At 35.7% G+C, this 20924-nt stretch overlaps 3 protein-coding genes and 1 non-coding gene across 4 annotated transcripts; 2 read left to right on the top strand and 2 right to left on the bottom strand.

Annotated features, from left to right (window-relative positions):
* Nucleotides 1-441: 441 nt before the first annotated feature.
* On the bottom strand, nt 442-2960 carry cox7b (cytochrome c oxidase subunit 7B). Its single transcript, XM_028465920.1, has 3 exons — nt 2815-2960; nt 859-974; nt 442-598 (listed from the first exon to the last, which is right to left on the bottom strand). Exons 1-3 carry the CDS (start codon nt 2936-2938, stop codon nt 506-508), a joined length of 333 nt encoding a protein of 110 aa, XP_028321721.1. The 5' UTR covers nt 2939-2960; the 3' UTR covers nt 442-505.
* A 390-nt stretch (nt 2961-3350) lies between these two features.
* On the top strand, nt 3351-3460 carry trnal-caa (transfer RNA leucine (anticodon CAA)). Its single transcript has 2 exons — nt 3351-3388; nt 3415-3460. It is a non-coding gene; the product is annotated as a tRNA-Leu (tRNA).
* Nucleotides 3461-5140: 1680 nt separating this feature from the next.
* On the bottom strand, nt 5141-9796 carry pgrmc1 (progesterone receptor membrane component 1). The gene is made up of 3 exons (XM_028465919.1): nt 9435-9796; nt 6842-6997; nt 5141-5668 (listed from the first exon to the last, which is right to left on the bottom strand). Exons 1-3 carry the CDS (start codon nt 9727-9729, stop codon nt 5574-5576), a joined length of 546 nt encoding a protein of 181 aa, XP_028321720.1. The 5' UTR covers nt 9730-9796; the 3' UTR covers nt 5141-5573.
* Nucleotides 9797-11709: 1913 nt separating this feature from the next.
* On the top strand, nt 11710-19393 carry rab24 (RAB24, member RAS oncogene family). Its single transcript, XM_028467621.1, has 9 exons — nt 11710-12057; nt 13701-13922; nt 15239-15307; nt 15400-15478; nt 16627-16694; nt 16926-17025; nt 17153-17203; nt 17358-17417; nt 18363-19393. Exons 2-9 carry the CDS (start codon nt 13806-13808, stop codon nt 18431-18433), a joined length of 615 nt encoding a protein of 204 aa, XP_028323422.1. The 5' UTR covers nt 11710-12057; nt 13701-13805; the 3' UTR covers nt 18434-19393.
* The last annotated feature ends 1531 nt before the right edge of the window (nt 19394-20924 follow it).

Raw genomic sequence — 20924 nt, 5'->3', positions numbered from 1 at the left:
TTTAGTTCTGAACCTTTCATGAAAATAGGATAATCATCTTTTTGTTCTAATAAGTTTGCAACAACAGCCCAATGGCTGCAATTAAGGGGCCTATAAGGTCGTGTTTAGTTTGCAGCTCCACCAGGACTTTTTCCACGTTATAAGAATTACAAAATGCGATCCTTTGCTCTCTTTTTGTGTATTACTGTCGAACTGCCGACATACTAAGCTAACCGTGCCGCCGTGTCTGTGTTGTTCATATTAAAAATTCATATAACGAAAATATACACCGGTATCCGATATGAACCGGTATACCGTCCAGCCCTATTTCAAGGGTTTTTATTTCTTACCCGCCTCAAATGACACAGAACACATGCATCAGTAGAATCAAACTTAATTTATTGAACAAGGTAACATGTTGGAATAAACACAGGCATTCAGTGTCTGAACAAACAGATATTCTTTTTTTTTTTTATCTGTACAACCAAAGTCATTAGGGGAGGTGTAGGTACGCTGCTGCAGAGCTTTACTCCTCCTCTGCCTCTGGCTCCCTCCACGGTTTGGGCATCACTCTGCCAACAGGCGACAAGTTCCAGGTGATGCCAGTCTGAGTCAGAACCTGTACACACACCAAAAAAAGCTCAATACACTTCATGAGGAGCAATGCTGCACCTTTTTGCACGACTAATCATGCTATTCAGTCCATTACTGCACAAACAACAACAATCGCAGGCATAGATATTTACCCTTCAAAAGATCCGATTAACACGTTTCTCATGTTTTTAGACAGAGGACAAAAAGGAAAACTAGACAGAAAAACTAACATTTTGAGATTAACTACAAAAAAAATGAGACAAAACAAGGTGAGTTTTAACTTACATATGACCAAACAGTTGTGCAGAAGACCGCTCCTCCGATCATCACACCAGTGCCATATTTAGTGTGGAAATCCTGAGGAGCAGTGGATCCATGCCTCACCTGACGTACGGCCCGACCTGGACAAGCAAGAGCCCGAAAGTCAGTCACTGCTATTTCTTTAATAGCATTTTCAATTCCACCATCATGAAAAAAAATGAGGTTTGTTGTTTTTATTACCGTTTCATTGAAGCGCGAGTGAAAAGTTTTGTTTTTTCTGGATTACATTTGTTCTTCTAACAATGAACCAAACTGATTATAGCATCTTCATTTCACCTACAATTTGTTCTTTCAACAAGATAACTTACAAACACAATATCAGAACATATCTAAACAGCTTTAGTTCAATAATTGTACCAGATCCAGTCACACCTCATTTAATTAGAGAGATCTGAGAGATGGGTGAGCTTATGTGTAACCAACCCTAAAGATAACAGTTTAGAAAAAATGTAAACTGATAAAATAAATTATAGGCCAACATATATTACATGTTTTCAATATTTGGGGAAAAAATGAAAGCTTAGGAACCTACAAGTGTTGGTCTATTATAAAATGATTTTATAGGACCTTGAGAATTGGATGAATTAAATTTCTACTGATCTGATAATGATCGACTTCTGTCTCACTACTTAAGCTTTGAAGTCAAATTCAAATACTTCAAAACCTTTTTAACCCCACACTATTTAGGAGGAAACAGTCAGTGTTGGGACTAACACATTACAAAAGTAACAAGTACTGTATTATATTGCTTTTTTAAGTAACGCAGTACTATAACAGCTTACTGAAACAAAAATCAGCAATATATTACTCGTTACAATGTTAGTAACGCCACAAGTTACATGGAGACTTTAATCAATTTCACTGATATTCCAATGAAAACGAGAAAGAAAGAAAAAACCTAAATTCTACTCATTTCTATCATAACGCATTGCCATGGAAACAGACTACACATGTGGAACTACTCTCACGATTTCAAATTCATACCAAATGATACCTGAACATCATGGCTTTCTTTTGTGTTTTTGTTTAATAGATACATTTTTTTTTTTTTTGTATATTTTTATTTAAAATGAAAAGGAAAGTGTTTTGTGGTGTCACATTTGTAGACATTAATCTGTAATGGTATCAATGTAATTAGTATTTTAAAATGGCTTGACATAACATTAATGTGCAATTAGCTAAAATTAACTTAAAGTAGTGTAACTCAGGTACATTTTGGAGGTGGTAATATTGTAATACAAATACGTTAAATTTTATACCATTAACTAGTAATATAAAATGTATTACAATTTTAGAGTAACAAACACTTGAAACAGCTAAATTAACCTTTTGGTTAAATGAAATACGTAAGACTGAGATTATTATTAATAAGAAAAATAGATTTGTTCATTATTTACAGACAAGGCAATAACACCAAAATCCCAATATGACAGAAATATTTAGGCCTTATAGAAATAACCATTAAATTAATCTGAAATATATTTTTTTTTAGAAAACGTGCCCATTGGTGTAAACTTCAAACACACTTTGTAATGACTATTAATCATGAAATTCAAATTAAAAGCGGATTTTCATTTGGAAAATATATTTTTTAAATTATGCTGTTAACTCGTTACTAGTAACACTGGTAGCGAGTTAAAGAGATACATGGGGTCACACAAGGACACATTTTGAAGGAGAAACTTGGCATTTTCAACTTTAATGCAGCAACGTTTAATTAACTGGTAGAAATTAGGATAGCGTTTTTTAAACACATTCATTGAGTTAAATTTTGTAAACTCTTCGAGGGAGATGCTAACATTAGCAACTCGTTTAGTGACCGCGGTCACCGTCCAGACGGGTTTGAAAGCAGAATAAACTCAAAGGTAGCTGGATTAAAGGTTTAAACATCACACAATCACACAAAGACTGGCCACTTACCACCAACATTAACAGCAACTTTAGCAAACCGGTACATGTTGAGTCCCCTGAAGTCTTCAGATACCCTTGAACAACAAAATATGGCCGCTGCACGTCGTCTCAACGGAAGTGGTGATGCGTTCATGTGTTTCGGGCAATCAGCTTTAAACGAACTCGGAATGGACAAAAAATATTGTAGCTGGTCAAGAGTGGCTCCAAAATAACAAACAACTGCACAAATTATAACTAAAAGCCACTATTTTGTCCACCTGAAGTAAAACACAAATACAATACAAGAACCTGAGATAATAGTTGGTATTTTCCAATATTTTGAATGCAACACTATCATTATTTTTACGAGCATGCGCAATAGAAATGTTCGAAAAGTGAGCACAAACGAGGAAAAACAAGCACGTTTAAGCGAATTTGAGATGATTTGACAGTTAAAAGCTGTGAAAAATAACAACAAATAGAACACAAGCAAACAAACCACGCCACCATTAATTTTGTATTTTGTAATCTATATAAGGACAACTGGGTTATCTATTTTTCACCGTGTCAGGATGGCCGAGTGGTCTAAGGCGCCAGACTCAAGGATTCTTCCTTCCGAACACACGGGTATTCTGGTCTCCGAATGGAGGCGTGGGTTCGAATCCCACTTCTGACACATAATTTTTTTCATTTTAACTTTTTTAACATGGCAAGTTCTACCTTTAAAAAATAAATATATGAAACGTTATCGTGCTAAAACAGACCATAAAAAAAAAAAAAAATAAATAAAAAATGAAAACCTTAAAATGATCGTTATCACGGAAAAACGGACCAAAAAATATATGAATGATTGGCCGCTTTGGGCTTCCTTACTTTATGAAGCTTAAAAATCAAACATTGTAAGTTTCATCAGTCAGAAATATTACTGGATTTTTTTTTTCAAATGAAATTCTAATTAAATGTAAAAAATAAAACTATAATCTATGTGCGGCCTTAGTAAATTTGCCAGATTTATTTATTTTTGTCACTACTAGAATACATCTTAGGAGAACTTTTCTCTACTAGAAAATTAAACTTAACTTTTATTTCCTTTTAATTTGATCACTACTGAGTCGTAACCACATCCAGCTCAAATGTAGATACTTGTCCCTTATCCACACCACTATCGAAGACCAAACCTGCCAAAAGTAGAAATAAATAAATTTTGGAATAAATAAATCAATGAATGAATAAATAAATAAATGCGTGAATAAATTCATAAAAACTGGTAAATAAATGAGACATAAATAATTTAATGTTTTAAATGTATTTATTTCCACATTTATTTATTTATACATGTATTTATTTCCTTATTTATTTTTTTCTACTTTTACGTATTTCAACATTTATTTTTTTCATACTTTTGGCAGGTTTGGTCCCCCATACTCCGCCACATCATGCAATTGTAACTATGTGACCATTTTTGATTTGAAGTTCAGGAAGAAACATTTAGTTGAGACCAGAGTTCATGCACAAGCCTATTTTTACTGCTAATGCTTGTTTTAAGTCCTCTTTTTAATGTATGTTGTGTTGTATGGTTTTAATTCTGTCGTCCAATGTTGCACTTTGAGATTTGGTGTCAAATGTAAAGTGCATTACAAATACATTGTATTATTATAATACTCTAGGAATTACCAATAAATGTCTTTCAATCATTCAAATATTTACACACATACAATAAAAGAGGTTGACATTTCTTTATTAAATCCAAATACAATTTGTTTTACACAGGCTAAATGAACATTCTCATAAGTTTACAAGTTGGCAGTGGGAAAATCAATCAAATGAGCAGAACTGTTTTTCTACCATCAGGTTTAGCTTTCTGATTCTACATAGAGCAGATGCAGAGATTGTGTCGGTCATCTGCATGCGTCACCATCTGAGTTCTAGAAAAACCACCATCAGACCAAAGGATTTGGTTACTACTCAATGGACCATTTGCTGATTATAGTCAAAATGTGACAGTTTCTGTCTTTAAACAATCAGGTATTTAGTGTTTAATACAATCAATCAGCTCTATAGAGCTTAAAGGGCTATTATGTTCATTTCAACAAGTAGTGTGAGTTAGAAGAACAAAAGTGTCTATTACCTGTTCTGTTTTGCCTATAGTTCAAATACAAACAAACTAAGCAAAGCAATGCAGCAAACCGACCAAGAAGTTACAGCGATAAAGGCGACTCATCACATTTCTATTTGTAAAAATTTGGATTGTCACTTCACATCACAGGTTATCATAGAGCTGTAAGCTGTGGGGCTATATATGTATATATAAATGAATACATGGAAGAAGCTGTGTGGAAGTTAGTGGTTCATCTGGAACATTTTGTACATTCTTTATTTAAAAAGCATCACTTTATTAAGGCAGGTGATTAAAAATCCTGTTAAAGCCCATATCATCAGTGTGGAGGCATAGCTGTAAAACACGTGTTTTACGTTAAACCTTTTCCCTCAAATTTGAACTCATTTGAGTTTTCACAAAGCAGATATAGCTTAACAAAGCAGAACCTTCATCTGGGGGTTTATTTTTGGTGAAATGGGGTGCATGTGTGTGAATGAGAGTATGGTCATCACATCAGTCAATCAAACCGACGGATTGTGACATCAGAATGATGTAATAAACAGGACAAAAGAGCTTCTGTCAGAGGGTTTGGTCCAACAGGAGGAGAATGTGTACACGTGAATTAAATGAGCCTAACAAGCATTAAGGCATGTTTCTGTTTGTTCCCTTTAGCCAAGTTTGCTTTTTCCTTTTAGTCCATCTTTTTGTCCTTTGCTTCCTCGTCGTCTGTGTACTCTGTGGGTTCCTCTCCTGGCTTCAGCAGCTTGCCGACATAGTCATATTTAACTGTGACAGAGAAAAGAAAGTGAATCAAACAAACAGGCAAGTGGAAATGAGATTAACCATAATACATAATCAAAAAAATATCATTTTTCTTTTACATTTCTATAAGTAAAAAAAATAAAACATCAACATCCCCCGCCAAATTGGTTCTCAGAACTCACAACTTTTTCCTAAATGTTCTAAATCTAACTTTGATGTATACATAACAAAATATGATCACATCAGAATATAAAATTATTAACTTTCTCAAAAGTTTGTCCCCTTTGAAGATACCTCAAACAGAGTTAAAAAAAAAAAAAAAAAACGTAACAAGGGCAATAATCCTGAAAAAAATAATTGCGCACTTCTCATTTTCGAGTGCAGCGTTAGTGAGATTATGTGTTTACTTAAGTGGTAATATTCAGGAAAAACAAACGAACAATGTAAATATTTTCACTAGAGAAGAATGAAGAATGTTTTCCTACAAAAGAAAAACATTTTATGTAAATAATAGGCCTGGGAAATATATTAAGAATGAAGATATTTCTAGAGTTTTCTATTTTAGCAATATAGGAACAGACATTTTTTTTTACTTGTTTGTGTTCATACAATCATATAGTATAAATAACAGCCTACAAGTATTTCATATTATTCTTAAAGTACAGTCGAACAGTGTCCTCCTTTACAATTTTTCCATGTTTCTGAGATTTATGTTTTATAGCTTATTTTCTATTGAAATAGTCGTTTTAGGAGTTGCTGCTTCTTCTCAGAACAGCATGAAAATCACAGATTGATTTCTGATCGTGTCCTAAGTGACCCAGACCCTAAACAAGCCACACTACAGAACTCACTCACACATGCTGCCCCTTAGAGGAAAAAAAGCCAAAAGTGACTCATATCATCATCTTTGTTAATAAATGTGCCTGTGTGGCATTTTTCATCAGCAAATTTAACCCAGAATTGTTTTCTGGTAAGACTTTGAGTTAAAAAATATTGAGGTATGAGTTTAGGTCCACATTGCCCAGCCCTAGTAAACAACATCATCTTAATGTACATTAAAAAGAAGATTAGATGCTTTAATGTAACTGCACTTTGATGGCATTACATGCTTTTTCTTTTCCAACCCATCAACCGTCCTAAAAGGGTTTAAATAAGGGAGAAGCTGTGATAAATGTATCTGACAGTTCCTGCACTCACAGGTGAACTGACTCTCCCACTCAGACAGGCCCTCCTGCTGTGTTGCATTCAGGTCAGACAGGTCGTCGTATTCATCTTTCAGCGCCTCCTTCTCCAGGCAGAATGTAGCCAGACCTCTGGAAGCGTCTCGGCCTGCAAACACTCCGTACGGTCCCTCTGCAACACATTCAGGGAGGGAATTACTGCACAGCCCATATAAATTAGCTCTGCCTTTAGAAATGTCTATTTCCTTGTAATGCTTAAAATAATAATATATTATAAAATAATAATTTACTTCGGTAACAAAATATAACATATAGACTACCGGTCAAAAGTTTTAGAACACCACATTTTTTAAATTTTTTTTTTTTTTTTACTGAAAATTATTCAGTTTATTGTGTCATTGTACCGTGAAATGAAAGCATAGAACAAATAAGCAATTTGAGTTAAATAAGACTTAAATCATGGAGTCCATGAACAATACTGTTCACCTGATGCTCATGAGGGTCTGGAACCACAGTGTGTTCTAACACTGCTTTTATGCAGACAGAGGCGGTTGGAAGTTACCAAGAAAAGTTGGAACACCTGTAGGAAATATTAGCTCCAGATATCAAGGCTGATTCAACCTTTATTGCTTTAAATTGTTAACTCACTTCATGTTCCCCGAAAAAGGTATATTTGTATAATTCTGAAATGCACATTATTTTTCTGTTTTGGGTCAAACCTTTTTTTTTTTTATCTCTGGCTGTTCAGTACTTACCTTTGAACCATTTTAAGCTATTTATTGGACTTGCACGACTTGAATTGCAAATAAATAACTGGAAAAATTAGGGTGTTCTAAAACTTTTGACCGGTAGTGTATTTAAATAATGTGTTAGTGATTCTAAGTTATCTATGCATTTGTGCCTTAAAGCACTTTATTTTATTTATTTGAGTGGTACAGTGTGTATTAATGTACAGCCGAAGTTGTAAATACACCGGATTTAGCCAAACACTCATTTCCATGATGCAGCGGGTAGAAGCAGATACAAAATAGAAAAGGCTAATATACACAACTCCACATACGTGGTGTTATGAAAAACACAAACAGACATAATCAGAGAATACATGATACAAATATAAATCATAAAAATCATCCTATTTAAATGCTCGATTAAAATGCCTAAGCCTGTTTATTATAACAAGATACTATCACAAGAATAGTTATAAGAATAGGTCTATTTAGTGATCACAACTTTGGTTACTAATAAGTAGGGCTGGGCAAAAAAATATTTAATCGATTTATCAAATCTGTAGATAAAAAAAAAAAGTTTTTATTTTGCAAATTCGTGTTTAAAAATAAAATAAATAAAAATAGATTAAAAATGTTTTTACTTTTGTAAATTCGAACTTTTTCACGTTCCGTCATTGTGGGTTACCTTAGCGCAATGTGAGCCAGCCCCCTCTTTGTTTACCCTTTGAGTAGGCTATATGTGTGCCACAGGCATGTTTAATTTTTTATTCACACTATGCTGAGATGCTAAGGGAAGAGTTTTTTTTATTTTTTATTATTGTAATGTTATAAAATATGTGATTATCTGATTTCTTAATCAGATAATGTAAGCTACTGTAAAGTTGCTGTTGCACTTTTGCTTAAACCTGGGGTAAAGCTTGAAATTGTTGATTGACAGCCTCATTTACTTTTATTTTGGGATTGTTCTTCGCATTTTAACTCTTGAGGACAATCTGAATCACGGCAATAAAGTGGCACTTTTGACAATATATCTGATGTCTGCAGTCATTTAAAAAAATCGAATTAGCTCTACTACTAAGCCATTCTTTAACATGCCTAGAATGAGAAGAACCACACCTAAACATTGTAAAATAATACATGCTTTAAACCAAAGAACTTTTTATTAACAGTCTGTTGAACAAAGCTAGTTAAATAACTACATGTTAACTTTGCTATCATTTGAGGCCTTAGGAACAAATATTTAATCCAGCTGCTTAAACATTAAGACTGGCTGGAAGATGGAATATAACTGGAATTTTAGCCATCAATGTGTGTGTGTGTGTGTGTGTGTGTGTGTGTGTGTGTGTGTGTGTGTGGTAACAGATCAGAGGTTACAGACAGCAGAGGTTGCAATCTAAGAGTAAATAAAAAGAGAGAAGTTCTACTCTGTGTCAGATTTGAGACAGCAACACTGAGCAGGATCACTATTGCAACAACAACACATTATCAGAAGTGTCAGAATAACCTGACTTACAACACTTTAAAACGCTGAGCTGCAAAAGATAAGGTACAGAAATGTTAACTTCATTTATGAGGAAGAACTGATCTCTGACTTCAAGGATACCGCAGCCCTTGTTATGAAACGAGAGCTGGTCCAAAATGGTGGGGGCGTGGCGCCTCTTTAAAGGCCCAGAAAAGTTGGACAAAATGGCAGAAACGACAACAGTTGTTGTGAGTTTACTGTGGACGCTAATATAACACACATCTGAGGTTAAAACACGTGGTCTGGGATAACACGAGCAGCCATAAGCGCGGAGAGGAATTCAAGAAGTTAGAAAATATGAACGACCGGAAGTTAAGCGTTGGGTAATTAATAGTGTTCGTGACTTGTTCCATCTCTACCTGGTCCGTAAAACTTCTTCCCCCGTGTGACGTCGAACACCTTCCCGTTAACAGCCATGAGGATCCGCGGGTCCTGCAGCCCGTCGTAGGGCTTCAGCTCGGCCAGAGTAAAGTCTCTCCTCTTCAGTTTAGGCAGAGGTTTGTCCTCATCGCTGAGCTCCGGCGGCCTGTCCCCGCGGAAGATTTTATACAGCAGGAACAAACATAAGCTAAGCAGGGTCAAGTTGAGTGGAGAGGTAAAGATTTCATGAAAAATGCCACCAGAAGTTGTCTCGCTATCCTCTACATCAGCCATTTTGGCGTCTTTTCACTCCCTGACCCCCACCGTGTGTGTGTGTCTGTGTGCCGTTAATGCATGAACGCTGGATGGGTGGGACTGTGAATTTTAGACCAATCATCATTCAGCTTTAGTGCAACGGTTCAAAGCTTTAAACCAATCAACTTCAACCAAAGAACACCCCGAAATACTACTGCAGAGATTCTGGATTATTTATTACACGTTTTAAATATTTTTATTTTATATTTTAATAACTATTATTATTATTACTATTTAACATGAACACTAATTGATGTTGTGACAATAATCATGCATAGATCCCAGATGCACTGCAATAATTTTATTTTATTTTTTTATTTTTATACTGTTAGAGCATTTGCAAAAATACAAACTCTCGATGAGCATAATAAACTCAACTTCCAATTTCTTCAAAAGCAAAGAATAAAAGAAAAAACAACAACAAAAGGGGTTGCATGTAGGAAAATAAAAAAAAATAAAATAAAATATTGCAAATCCACAAATAAGGTATATCAGGTTTCCCATGTGATTTAGGCAAACAAAACGCACTGATAAAAAGCTTACACAAAATGCTAATATACCACACCTTTCCACGGGGGACTTATAAAATATAAAGACAGAAAAAGTTCCTTGCGTCATTATTTCACAACCATTTAATACTGAAGCCCTAACCTTAACTTTAGCCCTAAACCTAATCATTTTATGCTGTAGTTGTAACATAATCTTAATATCATAGTAATAAATAATTATTCTCAACCCAAAACTACCTAAAAACATGTGTTTATCTCATTAAATGTAACATTTCTATAAATATATTGTCTCATTTTAGTGGCTGTGATGAAAGAAACTCTTATGACACCTTAACACAGTAAAAAGCTAAAGACAAATGAAAACACTAATAAAGTAAGAAAGTGAATAATGGTTCCTTCAGCTCGTGCTTTATGCATGGGAGCAGTATTGTGACAAATTATTTCCTGATAAATCGAATAACTATTTATACATATACATATACAACAGTGTTCTTTTCATTAATAATAAAATGAAATAAAAAGTAATACATGTACTTTCTGTGGAACTGACCAAAGCATTACAAATAAATGGTTATAATTAGATATTTCACAGCCAAATCTAATGTGGTTTCATTTTCCTATATCCCTGTTCCAAAAAATGTGGGTTGTGACGTAATTTTGTTACACACATTCTGTCATTAATGACACTAAATGAGTCCGGATCCAGTCTGTTCTGGTCTGAGGAGATCTGGATCTGTGAGGACAACAAACTGAAATCGTAATAAATGAGGTTCAACTCCCTACAGTGTTCTTGCTAAAAGCCAAAATATATAAAAACACAATAGTTATCACTCTACACATTTCACAACAAATCTAAATGTCCCTGATGTCCCAACTTCAAACACAACCTCATTTGGCCATTTATGAAATAGCTACTTAACACTTCCCACTGTTCTATAGCAATACACACTTCCTACGGCCACTGCACTAGTCCCTGTTAAAAAGTAAAAAACATGAGCCTTGGATATTTTTCAGAAATTACATTATGAATGAGAATGGCAGTTTTATGCATTGCATAATTAAAAAACAAAAAAAAAAAACAAATATAAGACAATATGATAATAAAGTTAGATAGAAAAGCGATTAAAAATATTAGTCAAACGTTCAAGTCACAGCTGTTTGCAGACAAAGGAACATGCACAATAGGTACAAATAAAAATACAGTACAGAACACCAAAACAATGCATTAGAAGAGCACACATTAAAATAACAACAAAAATTCATCATAACACAAACAACTCAAGTATTGTTTATAAAAGTTACTCCGTGACACGTTTCTTATAGCAAAAAGTCCGATTTCAGGAAAACCTACATGTTTAGTTTCGTTAATTCGCAAACTTTGTGACACTATAGTAAAGTAAATAACTATTTCCGGTTATTGTTCCTGTCCCTCGATTTTCAGTCCCCCCTTCCTTAGAGAAACAGGATCACAGGCTCGTTAGTTCCTACCTACGGACAAAGCTCAGCTGAAGGAATTGGGCAGAGGTGTTTTTCCCCTGAAGACATTATTCAGGACATAATAACCAATAGCTCTCATAACAACACAAATAATGTGGGTTAGTTAGTCAGTCCTTGTTTTTTGATCTACTAGTAGAAGAAAGTGGTTTTCTTAATTGTTGCGCAACCGTAAATCGGAGCTAGCACCGCCCGGGTCGTCCAACGATGAAAAGCCGGCTGGCGGCTTCCGCACAGCGGCGGTAAACAGCTGCTTTCCCCGCCTGTTTATAACTGTATATGTGCTGTTTAGGCTCCGTGTCAGGTGAGTTTGCCTTCTTGTTTTAAAGGTGTCGAAACCGAGCTCTCCAACACTATCAGATGTGTCTGTGTGGGTGTGTTGTGTAAATTTAGCTGTGTCATGTATCCCTAAACTGGGATGATTCAACTATCACAAACATAGTAGAACAAATCCGGGTCAAAGCTAAGAACTAACACAGGCCTGTAGTCTGATTAAAACTGTTAAATACGAATCTAACCTGTGATAATTGTGTTTTTAAACCCTTTGCACACACCTGTATGAACTGTTCGGTATTTGGTTTAAAACTACTACAACATGACTGTAATTTTTCCTTAGGTGGTAAGAATTTAAACGAGAAGCAAAACCATGATTTTCCGTGAAAATCATACAATTTTTATTCTATATCTCTGAAAGACAATACATTGAAAAAGTGTCCTATGAACAGTGACACTATTTTAGTGAAACATTTCTGTAAATAAGTGTCAACCTACCAATGTAAACAAATACGTATCTCCAATAGTGCTTTCTGTAAACAAACAATAGGGTTTTTCTTACCAGTGACACCATTATAGTGCAATATTCCAGTAAACAATATATTGGTTCCTTCTACAAACAGTGACAACATTTTGGTGAAAAGACCCACCTGCACATTTAAGTGAAAGAGCAGAAAAGGTTTTTTTTTTTAAAAAAAAAAAAAAACAACTCCTATTTCCTATGTATTTAGACTTCCAACATTGTTATGGCAAACCTGTATAAAGTGTGGTGTGTGTATATATGAGTTATCCCAATGTTGTCCTGTAGTTATGATGGAATAGTTAACAGATTCCAACTTACTGTATATGAATGTGTGAAAAGGAGAAGTGTATGGATACAAGTGAAGTGGTGTTGGTCAACTGAGGACTGGTTTGTAATTTTTGAGAGATAGTTGTGTAATAACGTTCGTTCTGTATCTGACGATTCTGGAGAATTTTTGACTTGTCGAGCTGATAGAAGTCTGATGGCAATGAGGAGGGGAAAAAAGTCTCTGACCTGGATGTTCTGCATTAGATTTCACACCTGAAGTATATGATAGTAATAAAAAAAAAAACTGAACTTCCTCGAGGAAGCAGCAAATATCCATGCCTTATACTGGTGGAATCTTTTCAACACATATTGCCTGTTCAAATGTCATTAGTAGCTGGAGGCCTTTCACAGACGTTATGCTGTATTTTTGAGACAGATGCCTAAAACATCTTGAGAGTTGCTGGCAAATAATAGTTGTGTTTTTTTTGTTTTTTTTTTTTTAAAGAAATACCACAACTTTATCAGGATATATCAAAATATTCCAAGACAGGATTTAAAAGTACATTCATTCAATTTTCTCTTTTTCTAATCCTTTCACTGCGCAAAATATTGTGGCTGCTGATGATGAGTTTGTCCCTAATTTGATTATTTTTAATCTCATCGGTTGAGGGAAATTTCACTCCATTTGCCACCTTTCAGTTGAATTCCCTTCAAATCAGTTAAGACTGACTAAAATTGATTGTCATGTAGTTTTTCTAGATTACTCCTGATGAAGGACGTACTCAGAATTACCGGTACACTACAAAGCATCACTCACTTATTTCAAGGACAATGACTCTGAAACGACCTCAGTCTCATTTGAATAACTTTGTGTTTCTTCCCAGCTGCTTGATCATCCTACAAGCTCCGCCCCCAAACCTCCTCCCTTCATAGCTCCTGTGGTTTGCAGTGCTGTGGGTTCATCCGGGTTGCCTCCACACTTTGCTGATATGAGTGGGATGCGTGTTGATGTGAAGGTGGTGATGCTGGGGAAGGAGAGTGTGGGAAAGACGAGCCTGGTGGAGAGATATGTGCATCATCGCTTCCTGGTCGGCCCCTATCAGAACGTGAGTGTCAGCTGCTCTCTTTTGATTTTCTGCAGAAAATTTGCGGTGAAGCAGACTGAAGTCAAAGACAGATTTAGATAACAAGAGAGGTCATTGAAACTCTTTAAATGCAATGATCCAGTAAATTCTGTTTAGTTGAGATGGAGCTTTGCACACATGCATGACTGGAATGTTTGGTTTTGTCACTTTTTATTGATAAATATAACTTTTTGCAGCCTACGTCTGTAAAGGATCTGCTCTCCACATCCTGTTATTTCTAGTAGCTTAGTTAAATCAACTGAGCTTGAAAGTTTTTTGCTTGTAAAACGACTTATACATAATAAGATAAGGCCAGATTTTAGAGCAGTTTTGAGAGTATCATAACTTATCAGCAGAGGTGAAAGTAATGGATTACAAGTAATCACGTTATTGTCACTGAGTAGCTTTTATGTGTACTTGCACTTTTTTGAGTTCGTTTCTAAATCAGTAATTTTACTTAAGTACGTTTTAAAAGAAGTCAAGTAATTTGTTACATTTTGATACCCAACCATTACTGAGTATATTATACCTTTTTGTTTTAAAACGATCTATTCAATTCAACTTTATATAGCGCAAATTACGACAAAAGTAATCTTGAAGCGCAATGGAAATATAAAATTCTTGAAAAAAAGAAAAAACCCAACAAATCCACATGAACAAGCATTAGCGACAGTGGGAAAAAACGGCTCCCTTTTAACAGGAAGAAATCTCCAGGAGAACCAGGTTCAGAGGTGGCAGCCATCAACGGACATTGTGAAACGACCGGAGAACAATTAAATGCATCACATCATAGCCGACCATTCAGATTAAACGTAATCCACCGAGCCAATACGTTATTGAATAGAGGTTATTTTCTCAGTTTTAGAGTTCATAAATGTCACTATACTTAGAGCCTCAGAGCTTTTTTATTTATTTTGAATTGAATCCATTTGTGTTATTTTATACATATGCCTTTGTGGAAAATAAATTAAGATTTTGTCTCTTCCTTTTCAAGTTTATACATGAGATGTTTATGATTTTTATTTATTTACATTTTATAATTATTTTTATGCGAGTGCTATTTATTTGAGCAACTTTTTAGATGTACTTAAGTATTTTATCTATGACTTACTTGTACTCAGTCAAGTAACAGTACTTCTCCTTGAGTAGAATATATCAGTACTCTTTACACCTCTTCATATCAGAAAGTTATGAGATTTCCTCTTTCAGCCTGTGGTTTGTAACCAGACACACAAGCCCACAGTAACATTTAGTTCCTCCAGCTTGTGGAGTTTTCATTCTACTTCTATTTCCAACAGACTATTGGTGCTGCTTTTGTGGCCAAACAGATACAAGTGGGGGAAAAATGCATCACTTTGGGAATATGGGTAAGTTAAAAGCTGCTGATATTTGCATTTCAGTCCAAAAAACATTAGTTGAGATGTTTTTTTTTTTCCTCCCTCCCTTCCTTTACACCCAGGACACAGCTGGGTCAGAGAGATACGAAGCCATGAGTAGAATGTACTACAGAGGAGCCCGGGCTGCAGTCGTCTGCTACGGTAGGTTTTTCCCGTAGAATGAATGGGAGCAAGAAAAATGTTTAATCATTCTTCCCTTGACTCAAGCCAAGATGCAGTATTATTATCCCCCACCACAAAGTGGAAGGGGGATAATAGGAGCTTTGTCCGGAGCTTTGTCCGTCCAAGTTAAAGTGGACAGCTTTTCTCAGAAACCGTTTAAGATAGGATAAGTTCGAAAATGAGAAGCGCGCAATATTTTTTTCCGGAGTTATTGGCCTTATCCCGTTTTTCTTTACTCTGTTCGAGGTATCTTCAAAGGGGACAGCTTTTCTTAGAAACCGTTTGAGATAGTAATTTTATATTCTGATGTGATAATTTCTTATGTATACATCCAAGTTCTTAGATTTAGGACATTTAGGAAAAAGTTGTGAGTTATAATGACAACCAATCTGGCGGGTTCTGTTGATGACTATGTCTTCTTGTTTAAATGTGTTTTCGATTGTAAATACTTGTTGTGTTGTTGTTGTTCTGTCTTTATTATTTGTATATTCGACATTGTTGTGGGTTTTTGTGTGTTTGTAAATATTTCAGGCAGAAAGAACAGTAATTTTGTTTCTCTACATATCTTGTACATTCAGTGGAATCAACAATAAAGTGGACTTTGACTTTTTTTTTTTTTTAACTTTGATGTCCGTCTGTTCCACATCATGGAAACTTTGGTCGTTTTGAAAATAGCTGATGTTTGTTCTCATTGAATTACTCACTGTCAGGTTTTATTTTGCTTCTCCTATTCTGCCCCTCCTTGTTGTTTGTCTTCTTTTTTTTAATGGCTACCCTTTTGTTTACACCTCAACTCTGTTACCAAGCAAGCTATTGTAACCAAGTAACCATATTAGCTGGTAGTGCATCATAAGAGCAGATTTTTATTTTTTCATTAAGTCCATTGACGGGCTGTAAAAAGTTAATATTTTATCATTACTTTATAGGTAGTTATCTACTTAGGTTAGTTGTTGAGGCAGTGATGCAAACAGTGAGGATCTGTTTTGCTGCTGATAAATGTTTCCAGTTCCAGTGCCCACTTCATCATCTTGGCCAATCATTGGTGACAATGACATGAATCATCTGTTTACAGAAATTAAGCATACGTACATGCTAACAGTGTGTTTTTGTAAACCTTATCCTTGCAGACCTGACGGACAAGCGTAGCTTTGAGCGAGCAAGCTTCTGGGTGAAGGAACTGAAGACCAACGAGGAGGTAACGTCAAAATTGGACCTCAGGCTGATGTAGAAGAAGTCAGTTTGTTTGAGTAGTCTTCTGGCTTCCTGCTAGTCTTGGTTGGATTGCATGTTCTCACAGAATGTGTGTTTTTATCAAGTCATTCTGGTTTTCTCCCACAATTCAAAACACATATGTTAGGTTCTCTGAAGTTTCCAGTGTTGGTTTTTTCCTGCTCAGATACTCAGACTTTTTGCGTTGATCCCACAGCTCTGTCAGATCTACCTGTGCGGTACCAAGAAGGACTTAATCGCAAATGATCGCCACCTGCGTCAAATCGACTACCACGATGCTCAGGACTTTGCTGAAGGTAAGATTAAATTTGTACCGGTTCAAAAATCAAATTACGTGCTTGTAACTATAGACCACAGATACTGGGTTTCCATCTCAAAACAATCTGTTTGATGTCTAACAAACTGTTTTTTGTATGTTTACAGAGATCGGCGCACAACATTTTGAAACCTCCAGTAAAACAGGAAATAATATTGGTGAGTTTCATCTACACAACACATTCTGCATGAACTTAGAACCATGTTAATTATTTCATATTTTTGAAATAAATCTGTAATCTGTTACAGCTTTTGCTTTCAAAGCTTCTTCTTTCTGCTTTATTATGGAAACTAACGCTTCTTAACTTTCCAGATGAGCTGTTTCAGAAAATTGGTGAAGACTACATGAGCAGTGAGATGGAGCTGATGCCAGGTGTGACCTTTTGGGTTTTTGTTGATGTTTTGTTCATTCATTCAGCTTATTCCTGTTCAGTGTCACACTACACCACTCACACACTACCATTGACTATCAAAGTATTTCAATTACCCAAGATACATGTTATTGGATGGTACAGGGAGAACATGCTAATTCCACACTGAAAGGACACCAAAAAGCCCTTACCTCTGTATTGAATTAATTTATGTTATTCAGTTATCGTCAATAAGTTTTGGGCTTGTGTTTCGACTAGGGGTGTCCCGATCCGATATCAGCCTGAAATCAAATATCGGATTCAAATTTCCGATTTCTTTTCTTTTTTTTGCAATTCATTTTTTAATTCAGTTATAGACTACTGTAGATACTACCTGTATGTTGAAGGCTAAAATTTATGAAACCAATTGGTTGATAATAAATGAGTAAGTTCTTCTCATACCTACTGTTGCTGACTATTGTTCTCTGAGTAACATCACTTGATCAAGCCTTTTCTAACATTCCACACTACAAATTAAGTATTGTTTTTTTCTTCTTTTTTTTTTATTAAAGAAAGAGGAAAAAAAAGTAATAAAAGTATGTATATTCATGCTGATATCGGATCATTATACGGTATCGATACGCAAGGCTGCAATATCTGAATCATATCGGAAATGAAAAAGTTGTATCGAGACATCCTTTGTTTCGACAGTTCTAAGATAATAAATTAGCAGGAAAAACAGGGATCATAAACTTAATTATTGAGCCACATAGGCTAAGACGATTGTATCTTTTTAACGGTCTATTTGATTTGTGACTAAGCAGGGAATCACTTTTAGCATCAGACACAAATCCACAACACTGTTGAGTGCACTTAACAATGTGTCTTAAGTTGGCACAAAACTTTTAAACCACCAAACAGATTTTCAAAAGGGCTAAACATTACAAACTTGTTCGATTGTGTTTCAGCTGAGGAGCCAGGGGTGGACTTGAATCAGAAGAAAAATTCGTATTTCTACTCGTGCTGCCTGAGCAACTGATGAGGAAAATCTTCAGAGGGTGACACGTTAGCTGGATTTTTATCTGGAACTAATACATGGATCTTTACTCATCTTTTTGATGCAAATCGGTTTGTTTTGTGCCATAAAGAACTGTGAGACACAGGGAAGAGGATGCACCTAATGGTATAGTGGCCTCGTGTTTTAATTCCAGAAAAGTTCACTGATCTGTAGTGAGGTCACCTGAAGGTTACAGGCTGACACACGGACACTGTGGAGGACAACAGTAAAGGCGCATATAAATCAACCGCATGGATCTCACTTGAACCAGGACTTTAAGAAAAAGGATTTTTGTCTGCATCATGGGGATTATGAAGCTTTTCAGGAGAGTCTTAAGTGTTTACAGCTGTAATGTTGTTTACTTACAAACGCAGAGACTGTTCTGTTTATTTTTGGCTTCAGAGGCTATTAAAAAAACTGGGATATGATGTAACACAATCAAAAAATACACAAAGATGCAAGAAACTCTTAATACAGACCCAATTGAGGACACAACACTACTATGTGTGTGTGTGTGTGTGTGTTTTTTTTTTTTAACACCAACAGCACAAATGCCAAGATACTCTGTCTAACTTGTGTTCTGGTAACAATAAACCAACTTGGGCACATAGTGTTTCATCCAATGGTTAACTTAGTGGAGCAGAGGTTACAGATCACAGCTGGAGCAGAAATATTTTATTTCTGGCACATTAGATAATCTGGAGTCTGGATGTGGACAGGGATTTCCTGTAATTTCCTCTCTCTCTCTGCCACCCTTGGGAATTGGGATGCCTGGCCTTGCACCACTGAGTTAGCAGAACGCTGTAACACTGATTAGGATTATTGAGGATGAGGAAAGCACAAACTGAATGTATTTGAACTATGTCCAACTCCTATAAATGCTATTTTAAGTTCTTCTGTCATTTGATTTTGAAGTAAAAAAGAAAAAAAGTTGACTGACAACATACTGAGGGTACTTCAGGAAACACACACACACACACACACACACTGGTTCTCGAGATAACCAAATCTTTTCATATCTGAATCCAGCTTTGATGATGATGGCTACTAAAATATACTCAAACGTGCATGGCCTATTATGATGGTTAAGATTTTTTTGGGGTAATTTTCTCTTTTTTTAAGTTACTTTTTTCAAAACTAAACCAACTCCCTGTTTTCAGTTGTAATTTGAGATAACACAAGACTTGCTTAATTACGACATCCTCACAAACGCCTGGAGGATTTATGTTGTACAACTGGTCATTTCTTAAAACGACTTGAATCCCTCATCTTATTTAGGTTTTCTTTAGGCATTCTAATGTACAATGTTTTTATTGAAGGCAAAAAGAACTGCTCTATTTCTGTGTAGAATAAAATAAAATGGCTTGTTGACTTTCTGAAACAATGACTGATTTTTTTCAGTTTTTAAAGTACCCCTAACATGGTTAAAATGAGAATTGTTTATGGATGTGCTTAAAAGCATTTCATCAATAGTAATTCTTAGTAAATAAAATGTAATGACTAAAATATACTGCTTTTAGAGACAATTTTAACAACTATATATATATATATATACCTAACCTAATCAAACAAGTTAACATTTGATGGTAAACATACCAGAAGTCTGAAAGTGTTGCCTCCCCACGTAACTGGGATTTAAATTAAACCTTTGTATTCCTGTATTTAGCAGCAGCTAAGCTAATGTAGCTTCAGACAATTTCCCTGGAAAATCCACTTTAACAGAGTTCAAATGGCTTTATTTTTATGGGTACTGCACAGAATAGTTAGTTTCGACATTTTGCAACAACACGGCTGGAACACACTGTGATTTTTTTCAATCGTTGTACTCAGCTCCAGCTCCAACTGTGCGACTACGAGCTAATCGAATACACTTTGTGATTTTTGGCCCATTTTGAGCCGATTTTTACTCGTGCGTCTATGGGATCTGGCCTAGTCTCTGCTAAATCGCGTGCCGTGCATCGTGTAGCAAACATGGGATCACAAAAAGCGATTAACACCTCACGACCAGCAATTGTATAGTCGTAAGGAAATCAAACATGTTTTAAATCCAATCGCTCCTCGTGAGCGTATCGCACAGTTGAAGCAATGCCATAATCCGGCTTACTTTAAACCCTCACAATGCGCATGCGCGAACACCGTAGGAATGCTGTAAAATTGACGGACTGTACTACCCACGTCTGTCCAGCCAGCACCTGGTCCATCACATCGCCTTCTTTTCTTTTTTGAAGCTCTTTTTGCCGAGATTTGCGAGTGTCTCTCCACTTCCGGGTTCTTCTTCTTCTGTTTTAATGGCGACGCTTCAGAGTTCTTCTTCTTCTTTCAATAATTTTTTGTACGTTGCATTTCCGAAAACATTTCCGTATCGTGTGAACATGAATCGTGAGCATGCGCACATTCGGACTCTGCACTTGAGTCGCAGTTTGAACTGGAGCTAAGTACAACGATTGAAAAATCACAGTGTATCGAGCATAGG

The sequence above is a fragment of the Gouania willdenowi genome, chromosome 14 (genome assembly GCF_900634775.1).
Source record: "Gouania willdenowi chromosome 14, fGouWil2.1, whole genome shotgun sequence".
NCBI lineage: Eukaryota > Metazoa > Chordata > Actinopteri > Blenniiformes > Gobiesocidae > Gouania > Gouania willdenowi.
The sequence above is the reverse complement of the archived record's forward strand: the minus strand, read 5'-3'. Positions and strand labels throughout refer to the sequence as shown.